Genomic DNA, 23,870 nt, shown 5'->3' with positions numbered 1-23,870 from the left:
TTGGAAAGTATGGGATGGTATCACTGCTATGTTCAAAGTTTAGAGGATTTGATCATGCAGATGGAGAGGAACCCTTTTCTTTGGTTAAGAATTACATTAAAAGTTAAAGGCAGGCTGTTTGAGGATACCAAAAAGCACTTCCTAGTATAAAGGGCAGCACGGTAGTGGATAATGTTAGCACAACGCTTTACAAAATGGGTAACAAATTCACTTCCCACTGCCACCAGTAGCATTCTTCCTGTGACAGTGTGGGTTTCATCCGCGTGCTCCCGTTCCCTCCCACAGTCCAAAGATGTACCAGTTGGCAGGTTAATTGGTCATTGTAAATTGTCCTGTGCTTAGTCTGGGGTTAAAGTGGCACAGCTCGAAGGGCCAGAAGGACCTACTCCACGTTATATCTCAATGAAAATAAAATAAAGCGTTGTAGGAAGCTGGAACATTATTCTTGTTGTTTGGGGTCTCAGGTGAATATCTTTGAGGCTGCTGTTTATTTGACAAGGATATTAATATTTATGGGACCAAACTGGAGAGAGAGCTTAACTCCAGTTGAATCCTCTCATCAACATGGAGCGAGTTGTTGGGTAAGAAAAGGGATAAAGTGATGAGCAAAGGACAATGTGTAATTTTGTTTAAAATTTGCTTCCTTAGAGGAAGGTGTTCAATGACCTGGGCCAAGAATTGTTGAGTAATGCATGGCAAGGATACAACACTACACTGTTGGCCTATGGGCAGACTGGCTCAGGGAAAAGTTACTCCATGATTGGCTATGGACCAGACAGAGGAATAATCCCATTAATTTGTGACGAGCTGTTCAAAGCAATTAAACAAAATCAAGAATGTGATAAACAGTACCAGGTAAGAATTAGCTACCATTATGCTAACCTATGTGGTTATTTGGGACTGGTGAGAGTTATAACTTTGAATTAAATAGTAAGTATGGATGAGTCTTGGAGATTGTTCATAAATTTGTGATATAGCTTGAATTTCTAAAAGATGTTAATTTAGAGATTATTAGAATGGATAATATTAACGATCCCATCTTGCTTTTGTAGCTACTTATTACAATAACTTAGAAGTTTGATACATAAAACCAGCTTGCTGCTCCAATAATCATTCATAGAATCAGATAATTAAAAGATGCTTCCAAAGCCCCACCTTCTGTTGATTATCAACCCCTCTAGTAGGCTAAGATTGAGATAAGGTTTAACTTTACTTGATTAACGTATAAGGAGCATTTGATAGCTATGGGTCTGTACTTGTTGTAGTTTAGGATAATGAGGGGGAATCTCTTTGAAACCTATTGAATATTGAAAGGCCTAGAAGAGTGAATGTGGAGAGGATGTTTCCTATAGTGGGTGAGACTAGGACCAGAGGGCACAGCCTCAGAATAGTGGGACGTCCATTTAGAACAGAGATGTGGAGGCCAAGTCATTGGGTATATTTAAAGCAGAGGTTGATAGGTTCTTTATTTTCAGGGTGTCAAACGTTACGGGGAGAAGGCAGAATACAGTTGAGAGGGATAATAAATCAGCTGTGATGGAATCAATGGCTCAGTGGCTGAATGGCCTAATTCTGCTGCTGATTCTTATGGTCTTAGAGGGGTGTTAGCATGCTAGGGGATAAGATGAGGAAAAACCATGGTTAGCTAAACATTCTGGATAACTGGAGGATCATTTGGAAATTACTGTATATCAGATCTGAAGAGGCATGAGATGGTAGCTGAATGCTTCTACTGATAGGACCGTCTCAAATAAGGGTCACAGTTACTATAAGACCATAAGACATAGGAGCAAAATTAGGCTGTTTGGCCCATCGAGTCTGCTCTGCCATTCAATCATGGCTGATCTTTTCTCCCCTCCTCAATCCCATTCCACAGCCTTCTCCCCGTAATCTTAATGCCATGTCCAATCAAGGACCTAACAATCTCTACCTTAAATACACCAAATGACCTGGCCTCATCAGCTGCATGTAGGAACAAATTCCACAAATTCACCACTCTCTGGTGAAAGAAATGTCTCCGCATCTCGGTTTTAAATGGACGCCCCTCTATCCTCAGGCTGTACCCTCTTGTCGTAGACTCCCCCACTATGGGAAATATCCTTTCCACATCTACTCTGTCTAGGCCTTTCAACATTCGAAAGGTTTCAATGAGATCCCCCCTCATCCTTCTAAATTCCAGTGAGTATAGACCCAGAGCCATCAAATGCTCCTTGTATGATAACTCTTTCATTCCCAGGATCATCTTTGTGAACCGTTTTTGCACCCTCTCTAATGCCAGCATATCTTTTCTTAGATGAGGAACCCAAAATTGTTCACAATACTCAAGGTGAGGCCTCACCAGTGCCTTATAAATCCTCAGCAACATAGTCCTGTTCTTGTATTCTGGACCTCTTGAAATGAAAGCTAACATTGTATTTGCCTTCCTTACCACCAATTCAACCTGCAAGTTAACCTTTAGGGTACTCTGCACAATGAATCCCAGGACTCCTTGCATCTCAGATTTTTGGATCTGCTCCCTGATTAGAAAATGGTCTACACATTTATTTCTACTACCAAAATGCGTGACCATGCATTTTTGAACAATGTATTTCATTTGCCACTTTCTTGTCCATTCTTCTAATCTGTCTAAAACCTTCTGCAGCTTACATGTTTCCTCAAAACTACCTACCCCTCCACCAATCTTCGTATGATCTGCAAACTTGGCAACAAAGCCACCAATTTCAGCATTTAAATTGTTAGAACACCACTAGTCACTGGCAGCCAACCAGAAAAGGATCCTTTTATGCCTCCTACCAATCAACCAATGCTATAGTTAAAGTTACTAGCCAATACTAGTTAAGAGGGTCATTGAAAATTACGTAATAATTTCTTCTCACCATGAGTGGTAAGTCTAGGGAAAATCTCAACTGGGAGGGTTGTGGAGGCTGGTCCATGGGAGGTATCTGAAGGTGATATGGATAAATTTTTGGAAGATCAGGGGATTGAGAGCTATGAGGAACGAGCACAGAAGAAGAGATGAGGCCTGGGGCAGATCATCCATAATCATATGGAAGGCCGGTTAGATGTGAGAGGTCACATAGTCCAATTTGTGTTCCCATGTTCCTGGCAGCGTGGTTAGATTTTCCCTCTATATTGTGTATAAGTGGTTTAACCATGAAGTACTGGGCCATTCTAGTGCTGTTGTCAGTCAGCTTGTTAACTATGGCTCCAACAATAAAATATTATCTGTAAATAGCAGATAATCTTCTTCATTCCAAAACTCTTTCTGTGAAGTAAAATGCAGCCAAGCAGTACATTTCAAGTTGATGTGAATAGGGAGGTGAAAGGATGGACGGAGGAATTCAGGGGACCAAGCAAGAACAGAAAGAGCACACCGCCAAAACAGTCATGGGGTTACAGAGGAACACTGAGAGATTACTCAAGCATCAAAACATCACCGCCTGCAATGTAGGGGGTTCTGTATAGACCTTGGTTACCCATCTGACCGGCGACATCTACGTAGATTGTAGAACAGATTGATTAGAATAACAATCAGCACCAATTTCTACACAAAGTGCTATCCTCCCACTGCATTGCCTTTCCTGCATCCCATTTCTCTTTGAAGTTTAAGGCAGAATTTTTTTTGCCCTTTTGACCTAAAACAGGTTGCAGCTGTGTTAATCTTCTAATCAAGATGGCATCAGTTTTCTCGAGTAAGAAAAGAGATAAAGTGATGAGCAACAGCAAGTGTTTAATTCTGTTAAAAATTTGGTTCCTTGGTTGTTGTTGCATCCTCCATCATTTAATAAACCCCTCGTCCTCCTACGTTCCATTGAAGATAAACACAGCCTACACGATCTCTGATCACCGCAGCCCTTCAATCCAGGCAATCTTTTGGTGAATCTCTTCTGTATTCTCGCTTGTTACCACATCCTTCCTGTAGTCTGATGTTCAGAACTGTAAACAAAGTGTGATCCAACCAATGTTTATAATAATAGCAAGATGATTTTGCAAATCCTGTTTGAGGATTGGCAATGGTTCATCATTGTCACAGGTATGAAGATACTGTGAAAAGTTTGTCTTGTATTCTGTTCATACACTTCAAATCATTACACAGTGCAGAGTAAGGTAAAACAATAACAATGCAAAATAAAACCTAAAAGCTACTGAAAATGTGCAGCTAAATGATTAAAAAACAAGGTGGTAACAAGGTAGATTCTGATGCCAAGTGTCTGCCTTGTCATACTGATGCACCATCAATAACTTGGAGACATGAGGCGAGATATAGGCTTTTATTGGCTGGAAGAAAGAACAAGCAGCAAACGACCACCACACAACATCCTGGAGTCTGAGTCTCCAATCGCCTTTATACCGTGGTCTGTGGGAGGAGCCACAGGAGCAGTCAGCAGGGGGCGTGTCCAGACAGGTATATGTAGTTCACCACACATACAAGAGGTCTTTTCAAGACTTTGACATTAGTGGGATAGAAGCTGTCCTTGAGCCTGGTGGTGCATGTTTTCAGGCTTTTAGCAGAGGGAAGAAGAGAGGCAGAGTCATTAACAACCTCCCATCCATCTGTCAACAATCTCTTTGACCTTCTACATTAGGAAAGAGGTACTGTAGCATTAGGGCAAGGACTGTTAGGATGGGAAACAGCTTCTTCCCCCAGGCCATGAAGCAACTGAACTGCCTGCCAGCATCCAGGACTCATCACGTATGAAGCGCCAGTAGTGTTATACTGTTTAGTTTTTAACTTGTGTTGCAATTGCACCTTATTATTTGTTAATTTATTTGTGGTGATATTACTTCATGTGTTGTGTGTGATTTATATGTACTGTGTTGTGCACCTTAGTCCAGAACGCAGGGGTTCCCAACCTTTTTTTATGCCATGGACCCCTACCATTAACCAAGTAGTCAGCGAAAAGGTTGGGAACCCCGGTCCTAAGAAATGTTTCATTTGGTGGTATATCTGTATATCATTGAATAATAATAAACTTGAACTTTGGCATTGCTGTAGTGTTTTTGATATATTCTATTTAATCATAATTGAATTGCATTTCCCTATTCTTACCCAAGTATGGTAATGGTAAAATATGAATATTGTTTAAAAGGATAAAAGGAGTATCACCATCTGAAAGACAAAAGGTTAATAATGTAAAAGACACAAGACTGTTATGAATGGATTATTTTGATGAGTATAACATGACACTAAAGTCTCACATTGTTTTCTTTCTCTACAGATTTATTTCAGCATGTTGGAAATCTACAATGAAAAGGTAACCTTTTCTCTTCTGGCAATAAATGTAATATTTCAATGGTGTTCAATCTTAAAGTATAAAGACAGTAAGTGAAACAGACTTTCCACTCTGTTGAATATCAATCGTCCTGATGTGCTTATTTTAGTAGAATGACACTATTGATTTTTGCATCTTAATTATAAAATGGTCTGTTGGATTGATTCCTTTCTTTTTCTATCTTTATTATTATTATTATTATTATTATTATTATTATTATATTGGATTAATTCCAGTGAAATAAGTAAGTAATATATTTAAACTGTACTTCAGTTAATTAGAACAGGAATTTCTGATTGCCTCTCAAGTTTGGCATTTTCTTGGGCAGTCATGGTCCACAGGTGTTTGTACAATTCCATGTAAAGACTGAGCTCTTTCTAGATATGGGCACATGAATCTTCCTTTGCTCAGCTTGTCCATTGGCTGAAACTTCCTTTTCAAGGAATGCTGTTCTTTTGTACCAGGCATTAATGGATTGAAACTGAAACTCTGTCTTGGTATGTAAAGTTGGGGCAGTGAACTGCCCATAACTCTGGCAGTGTACTCGAGGATGTCCATTTCTGCCCATTATCAGACATTCATGCCAAACCAGAGGTTCCAAACCATTTTTATGCCTTGGACCCCTACTGTTAACCGAGGGTCTGTTGACCCCTGCCCTGAACTTTTCAGCAGAAGCTTTGGTGCATGTCTAACAGCTAGTCCAGACTGAAAGCAGGAAAACAAAAATTCCAAGTAAATTTCTTATCAAAGTACAGATACAGCCCTGAGATTCATTTTCTTCTGGGCATTCTCAATAAATCCATAATAGAATCAGAATCAGGTTTAATATCACCAGCATATGTCAAGAAATTTAAACTTAATGAGATCAGTACAATGAAATACATGATGGATATAGAAATAAATGAATTACAGTGAGTGTATAGGGATATTAAACAGGTAAATTAAAAATAATGCAAAAGCAGAAATTTTTTTTTAAAGTGTTCATGGATTCAATGTCCATTTAGGAATCAGATAGCAGAGGGGAAGAAGCTGTTCCTGAATCATTGAGTGTGTACCTTCAAGCTTCTGTACCTCCTTCCTTATGGCAACAATGAAAAGAGGTCATGCCCTGGGTGATGGGTGTCCTTAATGATGGACACTGCCTTTCTGAGGCATTGCTCCTTGAAGATGTCTTGGATACTATAGAGGCTAGTACCCAAGATGGAGCTGACTAATTTTATACTTTTCTGTAGCTTCTATTGGTCCTGTGTAGTAGACCCCCCCACCCATCCCAAACAGTGATGCAGCCTGTCAGAATGTTCTGTATAAGTTCTCAATTGTTTTAGATGACAAACCAAATCTCCTCAAACTCTGAATGAGATATAGCTGCTGTAATGTAGAATAATTAGCATAATAGAACCAATGAAAGACCGCACCAAATTGGGCATTCAACCAGTGCGCAAGAGACAACAAACTGTGCAGATGCAAAAGAAAGAAATAATAATAATAAATGAATAAGCAATAAATATTGAGAACATGAGATGAAGTGTCCTTGAAAGTGAGTCCATAGGTTTTGGGTATATTTCAGTGATGGGGCAAGTGAAGTTATCCCCATTGGTTCAGGAACCTGATGATTGAGGCATAATAACCGTTTCTGAACCTGGTAATGTGAGTCCTGAGGCTCCTGTACCACCTTTCTGATGGAGGCAGTGAGAAAGAGAGCATGGCCTGGGTGGTGGGGTTACCTCATGATGGATGCTCCTTTCCTGCGACAGTACTTTGTGTAGGATGATTTTACCTGTGATGGTCTGGGCCATCTCCATAAGACCGTAAGATATAGCAGCAGTATTAGGCCATTTATCCATTGAGTCTGCTCCGCCATTTTATCATGGCTGATCTAATTTTCCTCTCTGTCCCATTATCCTGTCTTCTCCCCGTAACCGTTCATGCCCTGATCAATCAAGAGACTATCATCCTCTGCCTTAAATGTACATAAAGACTTGGCCTCCACAGCTGTCTGTGGCAAAGAGTTCCACAGATTCATCACTGTCTGGCTAAAGAAATTCCTCCTCATCGCCATTCTAACAGAACACCCCTCTATTCTGAGGCTGTGCCCTCTGGTCTTACACCCTACCACCATAGGAAACATCCCCTCCATAAATACTCTTTTGAGGCTTTTCACCATTCAATGGGTTTAAACATAGAAGATAGAATAGTACAGCACATTACAGGCCCTTTGGCCCACAATGTTGTGCCAACCCTCAAACCCTGCCTCCCATATAACCCCCCACCTTAAATTCCTCCATATACCTGTCTAGTAGTATCTTAAATTTCACTGGTGTATCTGCCTCCACCACTGACTCAGGCAGTGCATTCCACGCACCAACCACTCTCTGAGTGAAAAACCTTCCTCTAATATCCCCCGTGAACTTCCCTCCCCTTACCTTAAAGCCATGTCCTCTTGTACTGAGCAGTGGTGCACTGGGGAAGAGGCGCTGGCTGTCCACTCTGTCTATTCCTCTTAATATCTCGTACACCTCTATCATGTCTCCTCTCATCCTCCTTCTCTCCAAAGAGTAAAGCCCTAGCTCCTTTAATCTCTGAAATTTTGTTTCATTGAGATCCCCTCTCATTGTGAACACCTGTGAGTACAGGCCTAAAGCCTTCAAACGCTCCTCATAAAATAAGCCTTGCAATCCCACAATTATTCTTGTCAAACTCCTCGGAACCCTCTCCAATGTCAACACATCCTTGCTTAGATAAGGGGCCCAAAACTGCTCACAATACTCCAAGTGAGGCCTCACCAGTGCCTCATAAAGCTTCAACATTATATCCTAACTTCTATATTTTAGATCTCTCAAAATGAATGATAACATCGCATTAGCCTTCCTCACCGGTGACTCAACCTGAAAGTTAACCTTGAGGGAATCCTGCACAAGGACTCATAAGTCCTTTTGTGCCTCAGATTTTTAAAATTTCTCTCCATTTAGAAAATAGTCTACGCTTTTATTTCTTCTACCAAAGTGCATGACCATTCCCAACACTGTATTGCATCTGCCATTTCTTTGCCCATTCTCCTAACCTGTCTAAGTCTTTCTGTAGCCTCTCTACTTCCTCAAAACTACCTACCCCGCCACCATATCTTAATGTTGTCTGCAAACTTGTCCACAATATCCACTACTTATAGTGGAAAAGTTAAGTAATTAAAATAAATGAAACTAAACTAAATGCTAAGGAGCTTTGCAAGATCAAAAGAGTAAATCAAAAAACAAATTAAATAAGGTTAGAACCAGGACATGCCCTCTTCTCATTACTACCATCGGGGAGGAGGTACAGGAGCATGCGGATGCACATACAAGGAACAGATCTTCCCCCTCCAGCATCTCATTTCTGAACTGTTCATGAATGCTACCTCGCTCTTCCCCTTTTGTACTGTTTACTTATTTCTCACTATAACTTTTATTAATTTGTTCCATCTTGCACTGTATTGCTGCTGTAAAGCAACAAATTTTACAGTAAGTCAGTGATAATAAACATGATTCTCTGCCTGATTCTGAAAGGACAAAAATAAATCATTAAAATCATTTTCAATATCAACCCTTCCTCTATTAGACTATTTCAGGTGTTTTCTTGATAATTTTTTCAGAGAAATCGCAAACAATTAACACGCTTGATAATTGTCCAGCTGTATTTTTGTCATAAGACATAGGAACAGAATTAGGCCATTCAGCCCATCGAGTCTGCTCCACCATTCCATCATGGCTGATCCCCAATCCCATTCAATCCCGTACACCTGCCTTCTCACCATATCCTTTGATGCCCTGACCGATCAAGAAACAATCAACATCCACCTTAAACATACCCATGGACTTGGCCTCCACCACAGTCTGTGGCAGTGTATTCCACAGATTCACTACTCTCTGGCTAAAAAAAATCCTCCTTTCTTCTGTTCTGAAAGGTCATTCCTCAGCTTTGAGGCTGTGCCCTCTAGTTCTGGATACCCCCCGCCATAGGAACCATCTCCATATCGACCCTATCTAGTCCTTTCAACATTTGGTAGGTTTCAATGATAAGAGTTATTCCAGTATCTGCTCAATGTGAAATTTATAAATAGACTGACCCTGAGGGACTGAATCTTTTTAAATTATCCAGGGGAATAAGATCCCACATAATTGGTTAGTCTTACAGCTAATATCTTTTGCAGGTGATGGATTTGTTATCTGAGGCAAAGCAGCCTGGAGGGCTGAGAGTGCGTGAAAGCTCCCAAAGGGGCTTCTACGTGCAGGATATAACACTGGTGCCTTGTGAAAGCTACGAGCAAATTGAACAGTTGATGAAGGAAGGAACTAGGAAGCGGAGCACAGCATCCACCAATATCAATGTGACCAGCAGCCGATCGCACATGATCGTCACTGTGCAGTTTAAGCAGGTACAAGCTCGTTGGGTCAGAGTGACAACACCAGTTGTAGTTCAGTGCCAATTGAAATAACCTGGCCGAAGTTTACCATTAAGTGAAGGAACTGCTCGCGAATCAGGAATTTGCATTAGATGGGAAATGCGGACATGGTGAGACAGAGAGGAGACAGTAGCACTGGCTGAGGGACAGCTTATGGCCAATGAAGTTAGGTGTTGTGAAGAGGAAAGTTGTTCACTCTGGGAGGAAGATGGTGGCAAAGCAAAATAAAGCTGAATTTAAAAGCGGATGTGGGAACAGAGGCTTGGCACTATGTGAATTTAAAAGCGGGTGTGGGAACAGAGAGGCTTAGCCCTAAATGCAAACATTTCTAAAGGCAACGTAACCTTCAGCTGGAAGGTGACAGGTGAGGCCAAGTGGGTGGGAAAAGCCAAAGGTTGGAGAAGAAGGAATCTTAGTTGCATTCCTACCATGACATCTTTCCTCAGATACGGAGATCAAAAATGCACACATAACTCCCTTTACAGCTGCAGCTACACATCCTTGCTCCTATCTATTAATACTCTTGTAGTAAAGGCCACCATCCCATAAGACCATAAGATATAGGAGCAGAATTAGGCCATTTGGCCCATCGAGTCTGCTTTGCCATTCATTGTGGCTGATCCAATTTTTCTTTTAGCCCCAATCTCCTGCCTTCTCCCTGTATCCTTCATGCCCTGACCAATCAAGAATCTATCTGCCTTAAATATACATAAAGGATTGGCCTCCATAGCTTCCTGTAGCAAAGAATTCCACAGATTCATCACCCTCTGGCTAAAGAGTTCTAAAAGGATGCTCCTCTATTCTAAGGCTGTATCCTCTGGTCAGACTCTCTCACTATTGAAATCATTTCTCCACATAGACTCCATCAAGGCCTTTCACCATTCAATAGGTTTCAATAAGGTCACCCCCTAACCTTCTGAATTCTAGTAAAACAGACTCTGAGCTATCAAATGCTCATCATATGACAAGCCATTCAATCCTGTAATCATTTTCCTGCCCCTCCATCTATTTTCACATCGTCTACAAGCTTTGCAACAAAGCCATTAATTCCATCATCCAAATCAATGACTTACAATTTAAAAGAGTTGGTCCTAATACTGTGGAACACCACTAGTCACCCACCAGCCAGACAGAAAAGGCTCACTTTATTCCCACTCTTTGCCTCCTACTAATCAGCCACTGCTTTATCCAGGCTAGAATCTTTCCTGTAATATCATGGGCTCACAGCTTGTAAGCAGCCTCATGTGTGGCACCTTGTCAAAGGCCTTCTGAAAATCCAAGTACACAACATCAACCGATTATTTTTTGCCTATTGTGCTTATTGTTTCTTCTAAGAATTCCAACAGATCTGTCAGGCAAGATTTTCCCTTGAGGAAACCATGCTGACTACGGCCTATTTTATCATGTACCCCAAAACCACAACCTTAACAATCGACTCCAACATCTACCCAACCACTGAGGTCAAACTAACTGATCTATAGTTTCCTTACTTCTGCATCTCTCCCTTCTTGGAGTGATATTTGCAACTTTCCAGTCCTCTGGAACCATTCCAGAATCTAGTGATTCTTGAAAGATCATTATTAATGCCTCCACAATCTCTTTAGTCACCACTTTCAGAACCCTGGAGTGTACATCATCTGATCCAGGTGACTTATCTATCTCCCGACCTATCAGCTTCCAAAGAACCTTCTCTTTGTCAGAATGGGACCCGCTCTTGGGGTTCCATGACTGGCTGTTGTTCGGCACACCAAGGGCTCGGCCCAAGAGTCCAGCTCATATTCGAAAGCCTAGGATCTTGGGGTTCTGGAGATGGATGGATCGAGGGTCGGCGTCACAACAGGAGACCCATGTGTCATCAGGGGAGTCAGGATATCTGCAACTGTGTGCTTGGAGACCTGGGATCTTTGCAATCTTCAGGCACAGAGCAAAAAAAGTGACGTGGCAGACTTTTAATGTCATAAACCAATGAGTATGTTATGTTTCCCTGCTTGCTGGGAAAATGGAGGCACCTCTTTCTGCCTTGTTGGGGACAGAGAGAACCTGTGGTATGTCCAATACTGGGTGAAACATGAATTCTTTGGAATAACTTCAAATCTGTGTCTTTGCTATTGCTTTGCTCAAGCTTGAATGCTTGATGGCAGTGCCGATGATTTTTTTTTTTGCTGTTGGGGGGAGGGGGATTGTTGTTTGCTGCCGTGGGAGGGGGGAGCTGGGAGGGACTTTTGGGTTCTAACATTTAACTGTCATTCATTCTTTGGGGCGCTCCTCTATTTTCCTGGATGGTTACGAAGAAAAAGCATTTCAGAATGAGGCCTTTTTAGTAATGGTAACTTCACACACTTCATGACCCCTGATACCTGAAATTCCACCATACTAGTGTCTTCCACAGTGAAGGCTGCTGCAAAATACTTATTCAGTTTGTCCGCCATTTCTTTGGCCCCCATTACTACCTCCCCAGCATCGTTTTCCAGCAGCCCATTGTCCACTCTTGTCTCTCTTTTACACTTTATGTATCTGAAGAAACTTTTGGTATGCTTTTTAATATTATTGACTAGCTTACTTTCGTATTCCACCTTCTTAATGACTTTTTAAGTTGTCCTCTGTTGGTTTTTAGAAGCTTCCCAATCCTCTAACTTCCTATTAATTTTTGCTCTTTTATCTGCCCTCTCTTTGGCTTTTATGTTTTGCTTTGACTTCTCTTGTTAGCCACGGTTAGCCACCTTGCCTTTAGAATACCTGTTCCTCTTGGGGATGTGCCTTCTGAATTGCCTCTAGAAATTTCAGCCATTGCTACTCTGCTGTCATTTTTGCCAGTGTTCTTTTCCAATCAAAAATACCATTCAACAACAGGTCCCTCAAGGGAAATAAATATTTGAAACAGAAAATTTAGCTCAGCTAACAGAAGAAAGCAGGGGAATGGGACTCATTGCATTGCACAACAGGTTGAGGTTGAAAAAGTTCCTTTTGTGTTGTGACATTCTAGAAACTGATTATTCTCAAGTATTGAATATTTTAAACAAAAATTGCATTGACTAGTGAGTTGTGGATTATAATCAAAGGAACAGCATCAATATCATAAGGAAAACACATCATAGAAGGGTCTCGGCCCGAAACGTCGACAGCGCTTCTCCCTATAGATGCTGCCTGGCCTGCTGTGTTCTACCAGCATTTTGTGTGTGTTGTTGTTTGAATTTCCAGCATCTGCAGATTTCCTCATGTTTGCTCATAGACACAATTGTGGCACTGATGTTAATTTTCAGAAGTTTCCTGCACTTGTGCACCTGTTCAAGTTTCAGTATCGTTAATGTAGACAGAGCATTTGCAAGTGCTTCCGGACACAAATTGGCAGCACTTTTACTTTTGCATCATAGTTTGCGAATACTGCTAGTTTAAACTCAAAGTTAAATTGGCCCTTTTCAGCTGTGTTTAACATAAAGTCACTTGCTGGTTTATATATGGAACTAGCAGCCATCAATGATGTTTTGGAGTTTATTTATTTTTTCATTTATTTAGAGATACAACTCGGTATATAACAGGCCCTTCTGGCCCAGTGAACCTATGCTGCCCAGTCACACCCATGTGACCAATTAACCTACTAATCTGTACATCTTTGAATGTGGGAGGAAGCTGGAGCGCCCCCACCTGGTCAGGGGGAGTGCAGACAGCTGTGGAACTAAACCCGAGCCACTGGTGCTGTAATTGTGTTACGCTACCATACTGCCCTTGTGGTTTATGGTTTGGAAGTTTGGCCATGGATTTGTATTGCCGATCTGAGTGAGAATGGGGATCAAGTTCTGTTGCAAGTTGTGTGAGGTAAAAGCACCTACCTCACTGTGCAAAGCAAAGCAGGTGAACTTGCCATGAAGTTCTGGTCATGAGTTAGCCCTCAATCAATGTCAACAAAACAATGTAATCAATATAACAAATATAAACATAAAACTATAATAATGGAATTATGAAATAATCATTCTGCTGTGAGTAGTGATTGATGGCAACTTGATCTTGCCATCAAAATGAAGACATTTTCATACAATAATCTACTTATTCTTATGCACTCTACCATTGGTAGCCAATTCCATTGATCTCCTTACTACTGTATATTGCTAATTTTGCTTTAGAATACCTGCTTAATGACATCGAGGCACTATTTAATATTGAATGAAGCTCATTTTCAAGGGGTTGAAAGCAAATTTCTCAGAAAATAAGATCAAGCTCCAAATTCCTTGAGCAATACACCCAATGTGCAGGAGGAGCTCAGCAAGTCAGGCAGCATCTATGGATGCAAAATAAACAGTCGACGTTTCTGGTCGAGAACCTTCAGCAGGACTGGGTCTCAGTCCAAAGCATCAACTGCTTATTCCCATCCACAGATGCTACCTGACCTGCTGAGCTCCTCCAGCACATTGAGCGTATTGCCCTGGATTTCCAGCATCTGCGGTACATCTTGCATCCAAATTATTTGACGTGCTTTCTCACAGGTATTTTTAAAAGAGCACCTGACGAAACAGTCCAACATAAACTTGGTGGATTTGGCTGGTAGTGAACGGCAGAAGTCCTCGGGTTCTGAGGGGGACCGTCTCAGGGAGGGAACGGCTATCAACCTCAGCCTGACCACCCTGGGAAACGTCATCAGGTGAGGTGCTTCCCAGAACTGAAACAAACTGTACAAGGTGGCAAAATTAAAGCTTTTCTGATTCCTTATTTCAGGTGCATTTTATAGTCAATTTTTAAGCCTTTTCTTTTTAAAAAAAAGTCTGGGAATATTATTGTAAATTCAATAACATTGTTAATTTTCTGTCATGTCTGGCAAGAGCTGCATTTTTTTCTATTGAAAAACTCTGACTGAAATTGCTTAAGGTTCAGGCAACAGTAACAGCATCAACATTTAAAGAAAAATTACCACAACAATAAATATCCAAATGGGAAAACTACACAGTCAACTGATGCTTCTGCTAAAAAATGCAGATTAGTTCTGAAATTACTACACAATTTGAATATACTAAAGGCTTGCATTGGTATTTAAGAACTTTCAGCAGGGAGATGATGCCTGAAATTTTTTGGATAGTTCTGCGTAGAACTGTTAGGCACACTAGCTATAAATACATGCCTTAGACTTTTGAACAGTAATGTATGTGCCTAAATTATTACAGTATTGTGCAAACGTCTTAGGCACCCTTTCTATATATATGTGCCTAAGACTTTTGCACAGTATTGTAGTAATTTTATATACTGTATTGCGCTGTAATGCTGCCGCAAATAAAAACAAATTTAGTGACATGTGAGTGATGATAAACCTTATTCTGATATGGGTCTCTATTGTGAACTGAGACTGGGAAGGAGACAGGGAGTGGGGAATCATGTTTGGGAAAAGGGGATCAGAGGGAATGGAAAGCACCAAAGGACGTTCTGTAATGATCAATAAACCAATTGTTTGGCATCAAATGTCATTGCCTGGTGTCTCAGGGCTGGGTGTATCTGAACTTGTGTCACCCCCACCCCCTACACTGGCACTCTTTTTCTGCCATCTGTCCTTCAGCCCTCCCTTGGCACATCTCCCTCACCACATCTCCCTCACCATTCTCAATATCCTTTCCTCCTGCTAGATATACAAACTCACTCTCCACTCCATGTTGATAAGTACAGTACTGTGCAAAATTCTCGGGTACATATATATAGTTAAGGTACCTAAGACTTTAGTGCAGCACTGCACACAACAGGTTTCAAATGGTTTCCATTTGGCAGTAAGTAATTATCCAGTGAGGTGACTGTGGTTTGAACATTATTTCACCAATTCTTTTCATTCCTCTTCTCCAGATGTTGTGAAAAGTTCAGTTAACGTGGAAGAAATCTTCAAGAGTGTATTTGACTGTTGGAACTATCAGAAGTTTTGCCCAGTGCCTCCCAGGATGCCTGCACATACTCAAGCCCAGGGACGTGATGCAGGACAGAAGAAAGGGAAGGCAGTAGAATGTGGCAGAACAGCTGGCCTTACCTGTCCCGTGAATTGTTTGTCCTCTGCCCAATGAAGGGCAGAAGCCCTGGATGGTTTATCCCTTGCTTTCCCCTCCAGTGTACTGAGTCTGTTGTGGTTTTGAAGTGGTTGCTGTGCATGATACGTCAATTTTGTTTGTTTAAGCCACTTTCTCCATTATAATTCGTGTGGGGATGTGGCAGAACCTGATCCAGCAATTCCCTTTCTTCAGTGAGACTGTGGATGTGGGTGAGGACTGAGACGATACAGAGGTTTCTCTAGCTTAGTAACCAACTCCCCATAGATTCTTCAAACCTGAGATTTTCAATGCTACACCTGATGCCATTGCTCACATAGAGTCCTAGGTCAACTAGCCAAAGACCGACCAATGAAGAACCCCCCAGGAGAACATCATACTCAACATGAGTCATAGGATACAGCACAGAAACAGGCCCTTCAACCCAAGATGCCCACCTGAGCTAGTCCTGTTTACCTTCATTTGACTCATGCCCCTTCAAAGTTACCCATGTGCCTGTTCAAGGTGCCTTTGCTGACATGGATATGCTACAAGGAAAGTCAGTCCTTTCACATTTTTATGCAAGTGTTTCTGTGCAACTGGCGAGAATCTCCATCAAGTTTTCCTACCACTGTTTCTGAGCCAGTGAGGATTGTGAGTGGGCCAGTGTTTGCTGCCAAACACAACACCATGCCATTTGGATGGAGGGGACATCAACTGTTCTACCAAGACCATGGCACACTCACAATGGCATATTTATCTACTTTTGGTCTCGTGTCCCTAAGACATGCTGAAACCTCCCCAACCCAGGAGAGAAAAAATAAACTCCTGGGTAACACTAGCCCAATAAAGGAAAGGAATACTACTCATTGCCCCCTTAGAATGATCCCATGGATTGGTGATTTGGCATTAAGGGAGTCTCATGAAGCCCATTATTGCTGCCTTCGACCTATCCAGAAGAGTTATTCTGTGAACGTTTGTACAGATATATTGGCTTTCTTTGCAATAATTATTTGTTTTATGATGTATTCTAACTAGGGTTCACAGAGAGACATTAACGGTGGCATGAAGTGGTAACCAAAACATTCACACTGTCAGCCATTAGATAATAAAAGTTGATTTGTACTTTGGATCGAGCAAACAAAAATCTTTACAGCACACTACAGGACCACAATGCTAAGCCAGTCTTTTAACCTGCCCCTAAGATCCCTCTGTCATAGCCCTCCATTTTTCGATCATCCATGTGTCTATCAAGAGTCTCTTAAATTCTCCTAGTGTATCTGCCTCTGCCACCACCCCTAGTAGGGCCTTCCACAGACCCACCACTCACTGTGTAAAAAAAAACTTACCTCTGACATCCCTTCCTGTACTTCCCTCTCATCACATTAACATTATGCCCCCTGGTATTAGCTACTCCTGCCCTGGGGAAAATGTCTCTGCCTGGCTACTCAATCTGTGCTTCTATTATTACAAGTTGTGGCCTTGACAGTAAATGTCAATTAACTTTGGCTCTCTCTCTCAGTAATGCTATCCTGAAGTCCTCGTGGTTATATCATTAACAATCCTGCTAATTGTTGTCAGTTAAATGTTTCTCCACCTGGCGGAACTGACCCTTACCTTCAACAACTTCTCTTTCAATTCCTCCCACTTTCTCCTAACCAAAAGTGTAGCCGTGGGCACTCAGATAGACCCCAGCTATGCCTGCCTTTTTGTTGGTGACGTGGAACAGTCCATGTTCCAAGCCTTCCGTGGTAATGCTCCCCAGCTCTCTTTAAGCTACATTGATGATTGCATTGGTGCAGCTTCCTGCACCCATGTTGAGCTCATCAATTTCACCAAATTTGTCTCCAACTTCCACCCTGCTCTAAAAGTTATTTGATCCATCTCTGATACTTGATCACTATCTCCATCTCTCAGGACAAATTATCCACTGCCATATTTTACAAACCTACCGACTCTAACAATTATCTTGACTATCCTCTTCTCAGCCTGTCACTAGTACTAATGCTATTCCCTTTTTTCAGTTCCTCTGTCTTCACCACATCTATTCCCAGGATCAGGCTTTCCATTCTAGAACATCTGAGATGTCCCCCTTTTTCAAAGAATGGGTTTCCCTTCCTCCGCTGTTGATTGCCTTCACCCACATCTCCATTTCCCACATATCTGCCCTCACTCATCCTCCTACCATCATAATGGAGGCAAGGTTCCCCTTGGCCTTATCACCCCATGAAACTTAACCTCCAGCATCTCCAATGGGAACACATCTATCCCACTCACACTCAACTTTTCATAGAGCTTGCTCCCTACCTGATTCTCTTGTCCATTTGTCCCTCCTGGTACTTATCCCTGCAAGCAGGACAAGAGCTACTCCTGCCCTACACCTCCTCCCTCACCACCATTACAGGGGAGGAGACAGTGGCCTCCCCTGCATTGGTGAGACCCGACACATATTCAGGTTCCACTATGTCATGTGCCTTCACTCTTGTCTGCCTCAAGAGGTACGGTCTCATGGTGGCTACCCATATCAATTTGACTTCCCATTCCCATTCTGGCACATTGGTCTATGGCTTCCTCTACTACTGTGATGAGGCCAAACTCAGGTTGGAGGAGCAACACCTTGTATTCCATCTGGGTAGCCTCATGCAGCAAGAACATTGATTTTCCAACTTCTAGTAAATTTCTCCCCTCTTCCTCTTTCTCTCTTTTTCCATTCCTCATTCTGGTTACCCTCTCTCCCCTCTCTTCTTCTCACCTGCAAATCACCTCTCTCTAGTTCTCCTTCTCCTCCTCCTCCTCCCTTTTCTCCCATGCCCACTCTCCTCTCCTATTAGATTCTCCTTCAGACTTTACCTCTTCCACCTATCCCTCCTACCTTCTTACATCAATGCCACCGCAAGGTCAGATTAGTGGTGTTCTGCAGGGGTCCATGTTGGATCTGCTGCTTTTCATATTCTATGTTAGTGATCTGGTGATGGAATTGAAGGCTTTGTGGCCAAGTTTGCAGATGATACACTAGCACAAAGATGGAGGGACAGGTAGTGTATTAGGAAGCAGGGACTCTGCAGAGGGACATGGACAGATTAAGAAATAGGCAAAGAAGTGACAGATGGAAAATAGTACAGAGAAGTGTATGGTCATTTTCTTTGGTAGGAGGAATAAAGACATAAATTATTTTCTAAACGGGAAGTTTATTCAGAAATTGGAGGTGCAAAGGGACCTGAAAGTCCTAGTGCAGGGTTCTCTAAAGGAGTAGAATATAAAAGCAAGGATCTATTGTTGAGGCTTTTCTGTATAAGACCTCATTTGGAGTATTGTGATCAGTTTTGGATCCCATATCTTAGGAAGGGTGTGCTGGCATTGGAGAAGGTCCAGAGGAGGCTTATGAGAATGATTCCAGGAATGAAAGGGTTATCGTTTGATGGCTTTCGGCCTGTACTTGCTGGAGTTTAGAAAAATGAGAGGGGAATCTTATTGAAACCTATTGAATTTTGAAAGGTCTAGATAGACTGGACATGGAGAAGGTGTTGTTAATAGTGGGTGTTTCTAGGAGCAGGGGGCTCAGAATGTAGGGACATCCCTTTAAAACAGAGAAGAGGAGGAATTTCTTTAGTCAGAGGGTGGTGAATCTGTGGAATTCATAGGCATAGATGGCTGTGGAGGCCAAGCCATTGGGTATATTTAGAGAGGAGGTTCTTGATTAATAAGGGTGTCAAAGGTTACAGGGAGAAGGCAGGAGAATGGGGCTGAGAGGTAAAATAAATTGGCCATGACTGAATGGCGGAGTAGACTCAATTGCCCAATGGCCTAGTTCTGCTCCTATACCTTATGGTTGTATCTCACATCATTAAACTGATAGGGATGATAAGCAATACTAGACAAGACAGTCAACATGCTGCTGAAAGCACACAGGCCGCACCAGTTAGGATTACTGTTTGGTCAGATTACTGACCGAACAGACAATGGGGCATTAGTTTAACAGCAATAAAACCTTGCTAGCAACTTTCCCCAAAGTCAGCTTCTCATTTCCATCATTTTATACTGAACTTAAATATATAAGCTGGCACAAAGCGATTTGAATTCTCGTTCTCTGTTAATCAAGCCCTCTGGATTATTAATTTACCCTGACAGTCGCCGTGCTGATGACGGATCTCAACCTGAAATGACTGTTTATTCCTTTCCATAGATGCTGCCTGACTTGTTGAGTTCCTTCAGCATTTTATCGGTGCAGCCCTGGATTTCCAGCAGCAGCAGAATCTCGTCGGTGTGCACCTCATCCTTCATCCTCTGTGGACATGTATTATCAAGTGTTTTTCTCTCTGTATTTCTCCCCAGCGCCTTAGCAGAATCAGCTATGGGGAAGAGGATGCCCCACATACCCTATAGAAACTCCACACTTACTAAACTCCTGCAGCCTGCCCTGGGTGGGAACAGCAAGACTCTGATGGTAAGTGCTCAGGAAACCTGCCCCGCCTAAAAAAGCGTCCACAATGTTGGCACCAGTGAGCCATTCTCACACAGGACATGATGTTGTAGTTGGTGAAGCCACACTTGGAGCACTGTGTACAGTTATGGCCACCCTGTTACAGGAAAGACAATGCCAAGCTGGAGAGGGTGCAGAAGGGATTTCTGAGGATGTCGCCTGAACTTGAGGGCTTGAGTTACAAGTTGGCCACGTGGGATCTTTGTTCCTCGGAGCACAGGAGAACTAAGGGCTGATGTCATGTAATGTGGATAAGGTGGTCAGGCATAGTCTTTCCCCCAGGGTTGAGGAGTCCAAAGCTAGAGGGCACAGACACAAGATAAGAGGGGAGATATTGAAGAGACCTGAGAGATCACTCCTTTACACAGAGAGTAGTGAGGACCTGGAACGAGTTGCCAGAGGAAGTGGTTGAAGCGGGTACAATTGCAACATTTGGATAGGTACATTGAGGGGGAGGACTTGCAGGATTATGGGTTCAACATGGGCAACTGGGATTAGCAGGGAGGATGCTGTGGTCTGCATGGACCAGTTGAGCTGAAGAGCCTGTTTCTCTGTTGTGTTACTCTGTCACTGCTGTCTCTCTCTTTGATGAACAAACCTTTCAATTCTCTTATAGATCGCAGCAGTCAGTCCAGCTGACATTTGTTACGAGGAAACTCTCTCAACGTTACGTTACGCTGAAAGGTAAATGATGGGGAGTTTTACTGGGGGAGAATTGGCCTACGTTGTTAAACCTGACTTGTGCCATTCTGGAGTACTTTACTAACACTGAGATTCTGTTAGAGCCACTATTGTGATAGCTCATTGTCGTTTTGCATTTACATTAGGAATGTGGTGATGAATAGATCTGGTGCTTTTTGGTGATTGTAGTTGAAAGATAAATATTGGTCATAACACAGAGGAAGAATTTTGAATTGTTATCAGGAATATTCTTTACACCAAGTTGTGACTTATCATCCTCCTATGGTCCACTCTCCTCTCCAATCTGATTCCTTCTTCTCCAGCCCTTGACCTTCCTTCCCCACCCACCTGGCTTCACTTATCACCTTCCTGCTAGTCTACTTCCCTCCACCACCACCCCACCTTTTCATTCCAGTGTCACCCCCGCCCCCAGTCCTGAAGAGGGACCTTAGCCTGAAACGTTGACCGTTTGTCCATTTCTGTAAATGCTGCCTGACGTGCTGAGTTCCTCCAGCATTTTATGTGTGTTGCTTTGGATTTCCAGCATTTGCAGACTTTCTTGTGTGCATCATATTTATTGCTTATTTACTCATTATTGTTATTATTATTTCTTCTTTCTTTTTGTATTTGCACAGTTTGCCTTGTCGGTAGGTTTTTCATTGAGTCTATTATGGTTATTGGATTTATTGAGTATGCCCACAAGAAATGAATCTCAGGATTGTATATATGAACTTTGATAATAAACTTACTTTGACGTTGAATGATGGCACTTCTGACACTGCAACCCCTGGTATTGCTTTAGAGAATAAACCATGATTTACTGCTGGGCTCTGGAGGAGAAGCTTGAACCTGTGATCTTCTAGTTCAGGTGTGGAGGCAGCCAATTGAGCTGGACAGTTGACCACTGAAAATAGAGATGAGGGGTATTTTGTTTCCTTAGAGACACATGAATCTTTGGAAATTTCTCTTCCCTTAAGTGTTTGGGAGGCTATTCGTCATTGACCAATGGTCAACTCGATGATGGAATTCGGATTGTGTGGATTAATCTCCCTGTTCCCAACACGAGATTCTGCAGATGCTGGAAATCCAGAACTACACACACAAAGTGCGGTTAATGTGACACTATTACAGCTCGGGGCATCGGAGTCTGGAGTTCAATTCTGACACCATCTGTACGAAGTTAGTATGTCCTTCCTGTGACCACGTGTGTTTCCTTCGGGTGCTCTGGATTCCTCCACAGTCCAAAGGCATACTGGTTAGAAGGTTAATTGGTCATTGTAAGTTGTCCTGTGATTAGGCTAGGTTTACATAAGTGTGTTGCTGGGTGGTGCAGCTTGTTGGGCCAGAAAGACCTGTATCTCTGAAAAACTAACTTAGGTCAGGCAGCATCTATGAAAGAGAATAAACAGTCAATGTTTTGGGTGGAGACCCTTCATCCTGTTTTGCTGAGTTCCTCCAGCATTTTGTGTCTGTCTCCCTGTTCCCCGTGTTTATGTCTATTTGCATTTTAATGCCCAAAGGACAAAAAATATTCGGAACAAGGCAGTGATAAATGAAAATCCAACAGAGCGACTTATTCAGGAGTTAAAAGCCGAGAATGCCAAATTGCAGTTAAAGATCATGAAAATGAGAAACTCTGGGCAAAGGGCAGAGGAGGAAACAGGTAGGAACCTCTGACTGGAAAGTAGAATGTAAAGGTTTTAGTTCTTAATTCAGCAATACCACAGCCTGTCATGTTGTCTTTTGAGATGAAGTTATCTGGTGAAAGTCCTGAAGCTAAATTAGCAGAGTTTGCTGTTTAAGATCTTGATACGTTATCAAGGTCAGTACAGCCATTTGTAAATATTTGGGGAGCTGGTACTTTAGCAAGAGAAGCATCTGAACTGTGAGTACAAAAGCAATCAAAATGAAACAATCCCAACATTCCCCAAGCCTCACTCAGGACTCAGTAATCTTCATTTCACTTGCAGCAGTTAATCTTCTTGTCTCCATCCAGTTTAAATTCCTGCCCTTCCCTCCTCTCCACAGTCCCTAACACTTTGCCTCTGTTGGGGTACCTCATGCTCCACCATTTGAAAGCATGCTATCCTTTCCTCACCAGAGAAGCTACGACGCCTGCTGACTGAGAATGAGCTCCAGATGGTGGAGATTCAAACATCGTGGGAGCAGCGCCTTGAGAAAGCACAAAAAGAATGGAAACATCGATACACAAACCTCATGCAGGTATGGATGATGAATAAGGATCCTGACCTCAGTCAGTTAATTACTAATGTATGTCTAGTCAAAGAGCAAAAGACTGCAGATGCTGAAACTCTGAAATAAAGATAAAAATGCTGGGAATATCTAGCAGGTCAGCAGCATCCATGGTAAGGGATAGTTAACATTTCAGATTTTTTTAACGAAATAAACTTCATTCATAGTAAACAATATAGTACCATGCAAAAATCTTAAACACATATACAGCTAGGCTGCCTAAAACTTTTGCACAGTACTGTAGTAATTTTATGTATTGCTCTGTACTGCTGCTGCAGCAAAAAAAATTTCATGACAAACATGAGCGATGATAAACCTGATTCTGACATGGGTCTTCATTGTGGACTGAGTGTGGGAAGGGGCCAGGGAGAGGGGAATCATGATTGGGAAAAGAGAAAGGGAGAGAGGAGGGTGCAGGAAGCACCAGAGAGACATTCTGTCTGAAATGATAAATAAACCAATGGTTTGGAATTAAATTACCTTGCCTGGTGTCATAGGGCTGGGTGTGTCCGCACCCAGGCCACTTCCCACCCTGGTACACCTCTCCCACCTGTCCCACACCCTTCTTGTGGCACTCCACCCTCGCCATTCCCAACATCTAGATGTGCCTAAGACTTTTCTACAGTGCTGTATTTATAAGAATAAACCATTCAATGCCTTTCCATTCATGGTCAATGCTTTCCGTACTGCTCTATTGCATTCATTCACATCAATAGCTCAGCTGCCACTCATGTACCATTTTGGGGCAGTGCACCACTTCC

General features: G+C 42.2%; 1 protein-coding gene across 1 annotated transcript in view; it reads left to right on the top strand.

The window, feature by feature from the left end:
- kif28 (kinesin family member 28) overlaps positions 1-23,870 on the top strand; it is a 68,600-nt gene that overhangs the window by 2,800 nt on the left and 41,930 nt on the right. The window contains exons 3-10 of the mRNA XM_059985584.1: positions 649-855; positions 5,220-5,255; positions 9,457-9,681; positions 14,187-14,341; positions 20,028-20,139; positions 20,792-20,859; positions 22,377-22,519; positions 22,958-23,079. Of these exons, the coding sequence (XP_059841567.1) occupies positions 649-855; positions 5,220-5,255; positions 9,457-9,681; positions 14,187-14,341; positions 20,028-20,139; positions 20,792-20,859; positions 22,377-22,519; positions 22,958-23,079 (1,068 nt within the window). The remainder of the gene's footprint in view (positions 1-648; positions 856-5,219; positions 5,256-9,456; positions 9,682-14,186; positions 14,342-20,027; positions 20,140-20,791; positions 20,860-22,376; positions 22,520-22,957; positions 23,080-23,870) is intronic.

The sequence above is a fragment of the Hypanus sabinus genome, chromosome 12, assembly GCF_030144855.1.
Source record: "Hypanus sabinus isolate sHypSab1 chromosome 12, sHypSab1.hap1, whole genome shotgun sequence".
NCBI classification, from domain to species: Eukaryota; Metazoa; Chordata; class Chondrichthyes; order Myliobatiformes; family Dasyatidae; genus Hypanus; species Hypanus sabinus.
Note: the sequence above shows the minus strand (reverse complement) of the source record. Positions and strands in the feature narration are given on the sequence as shown.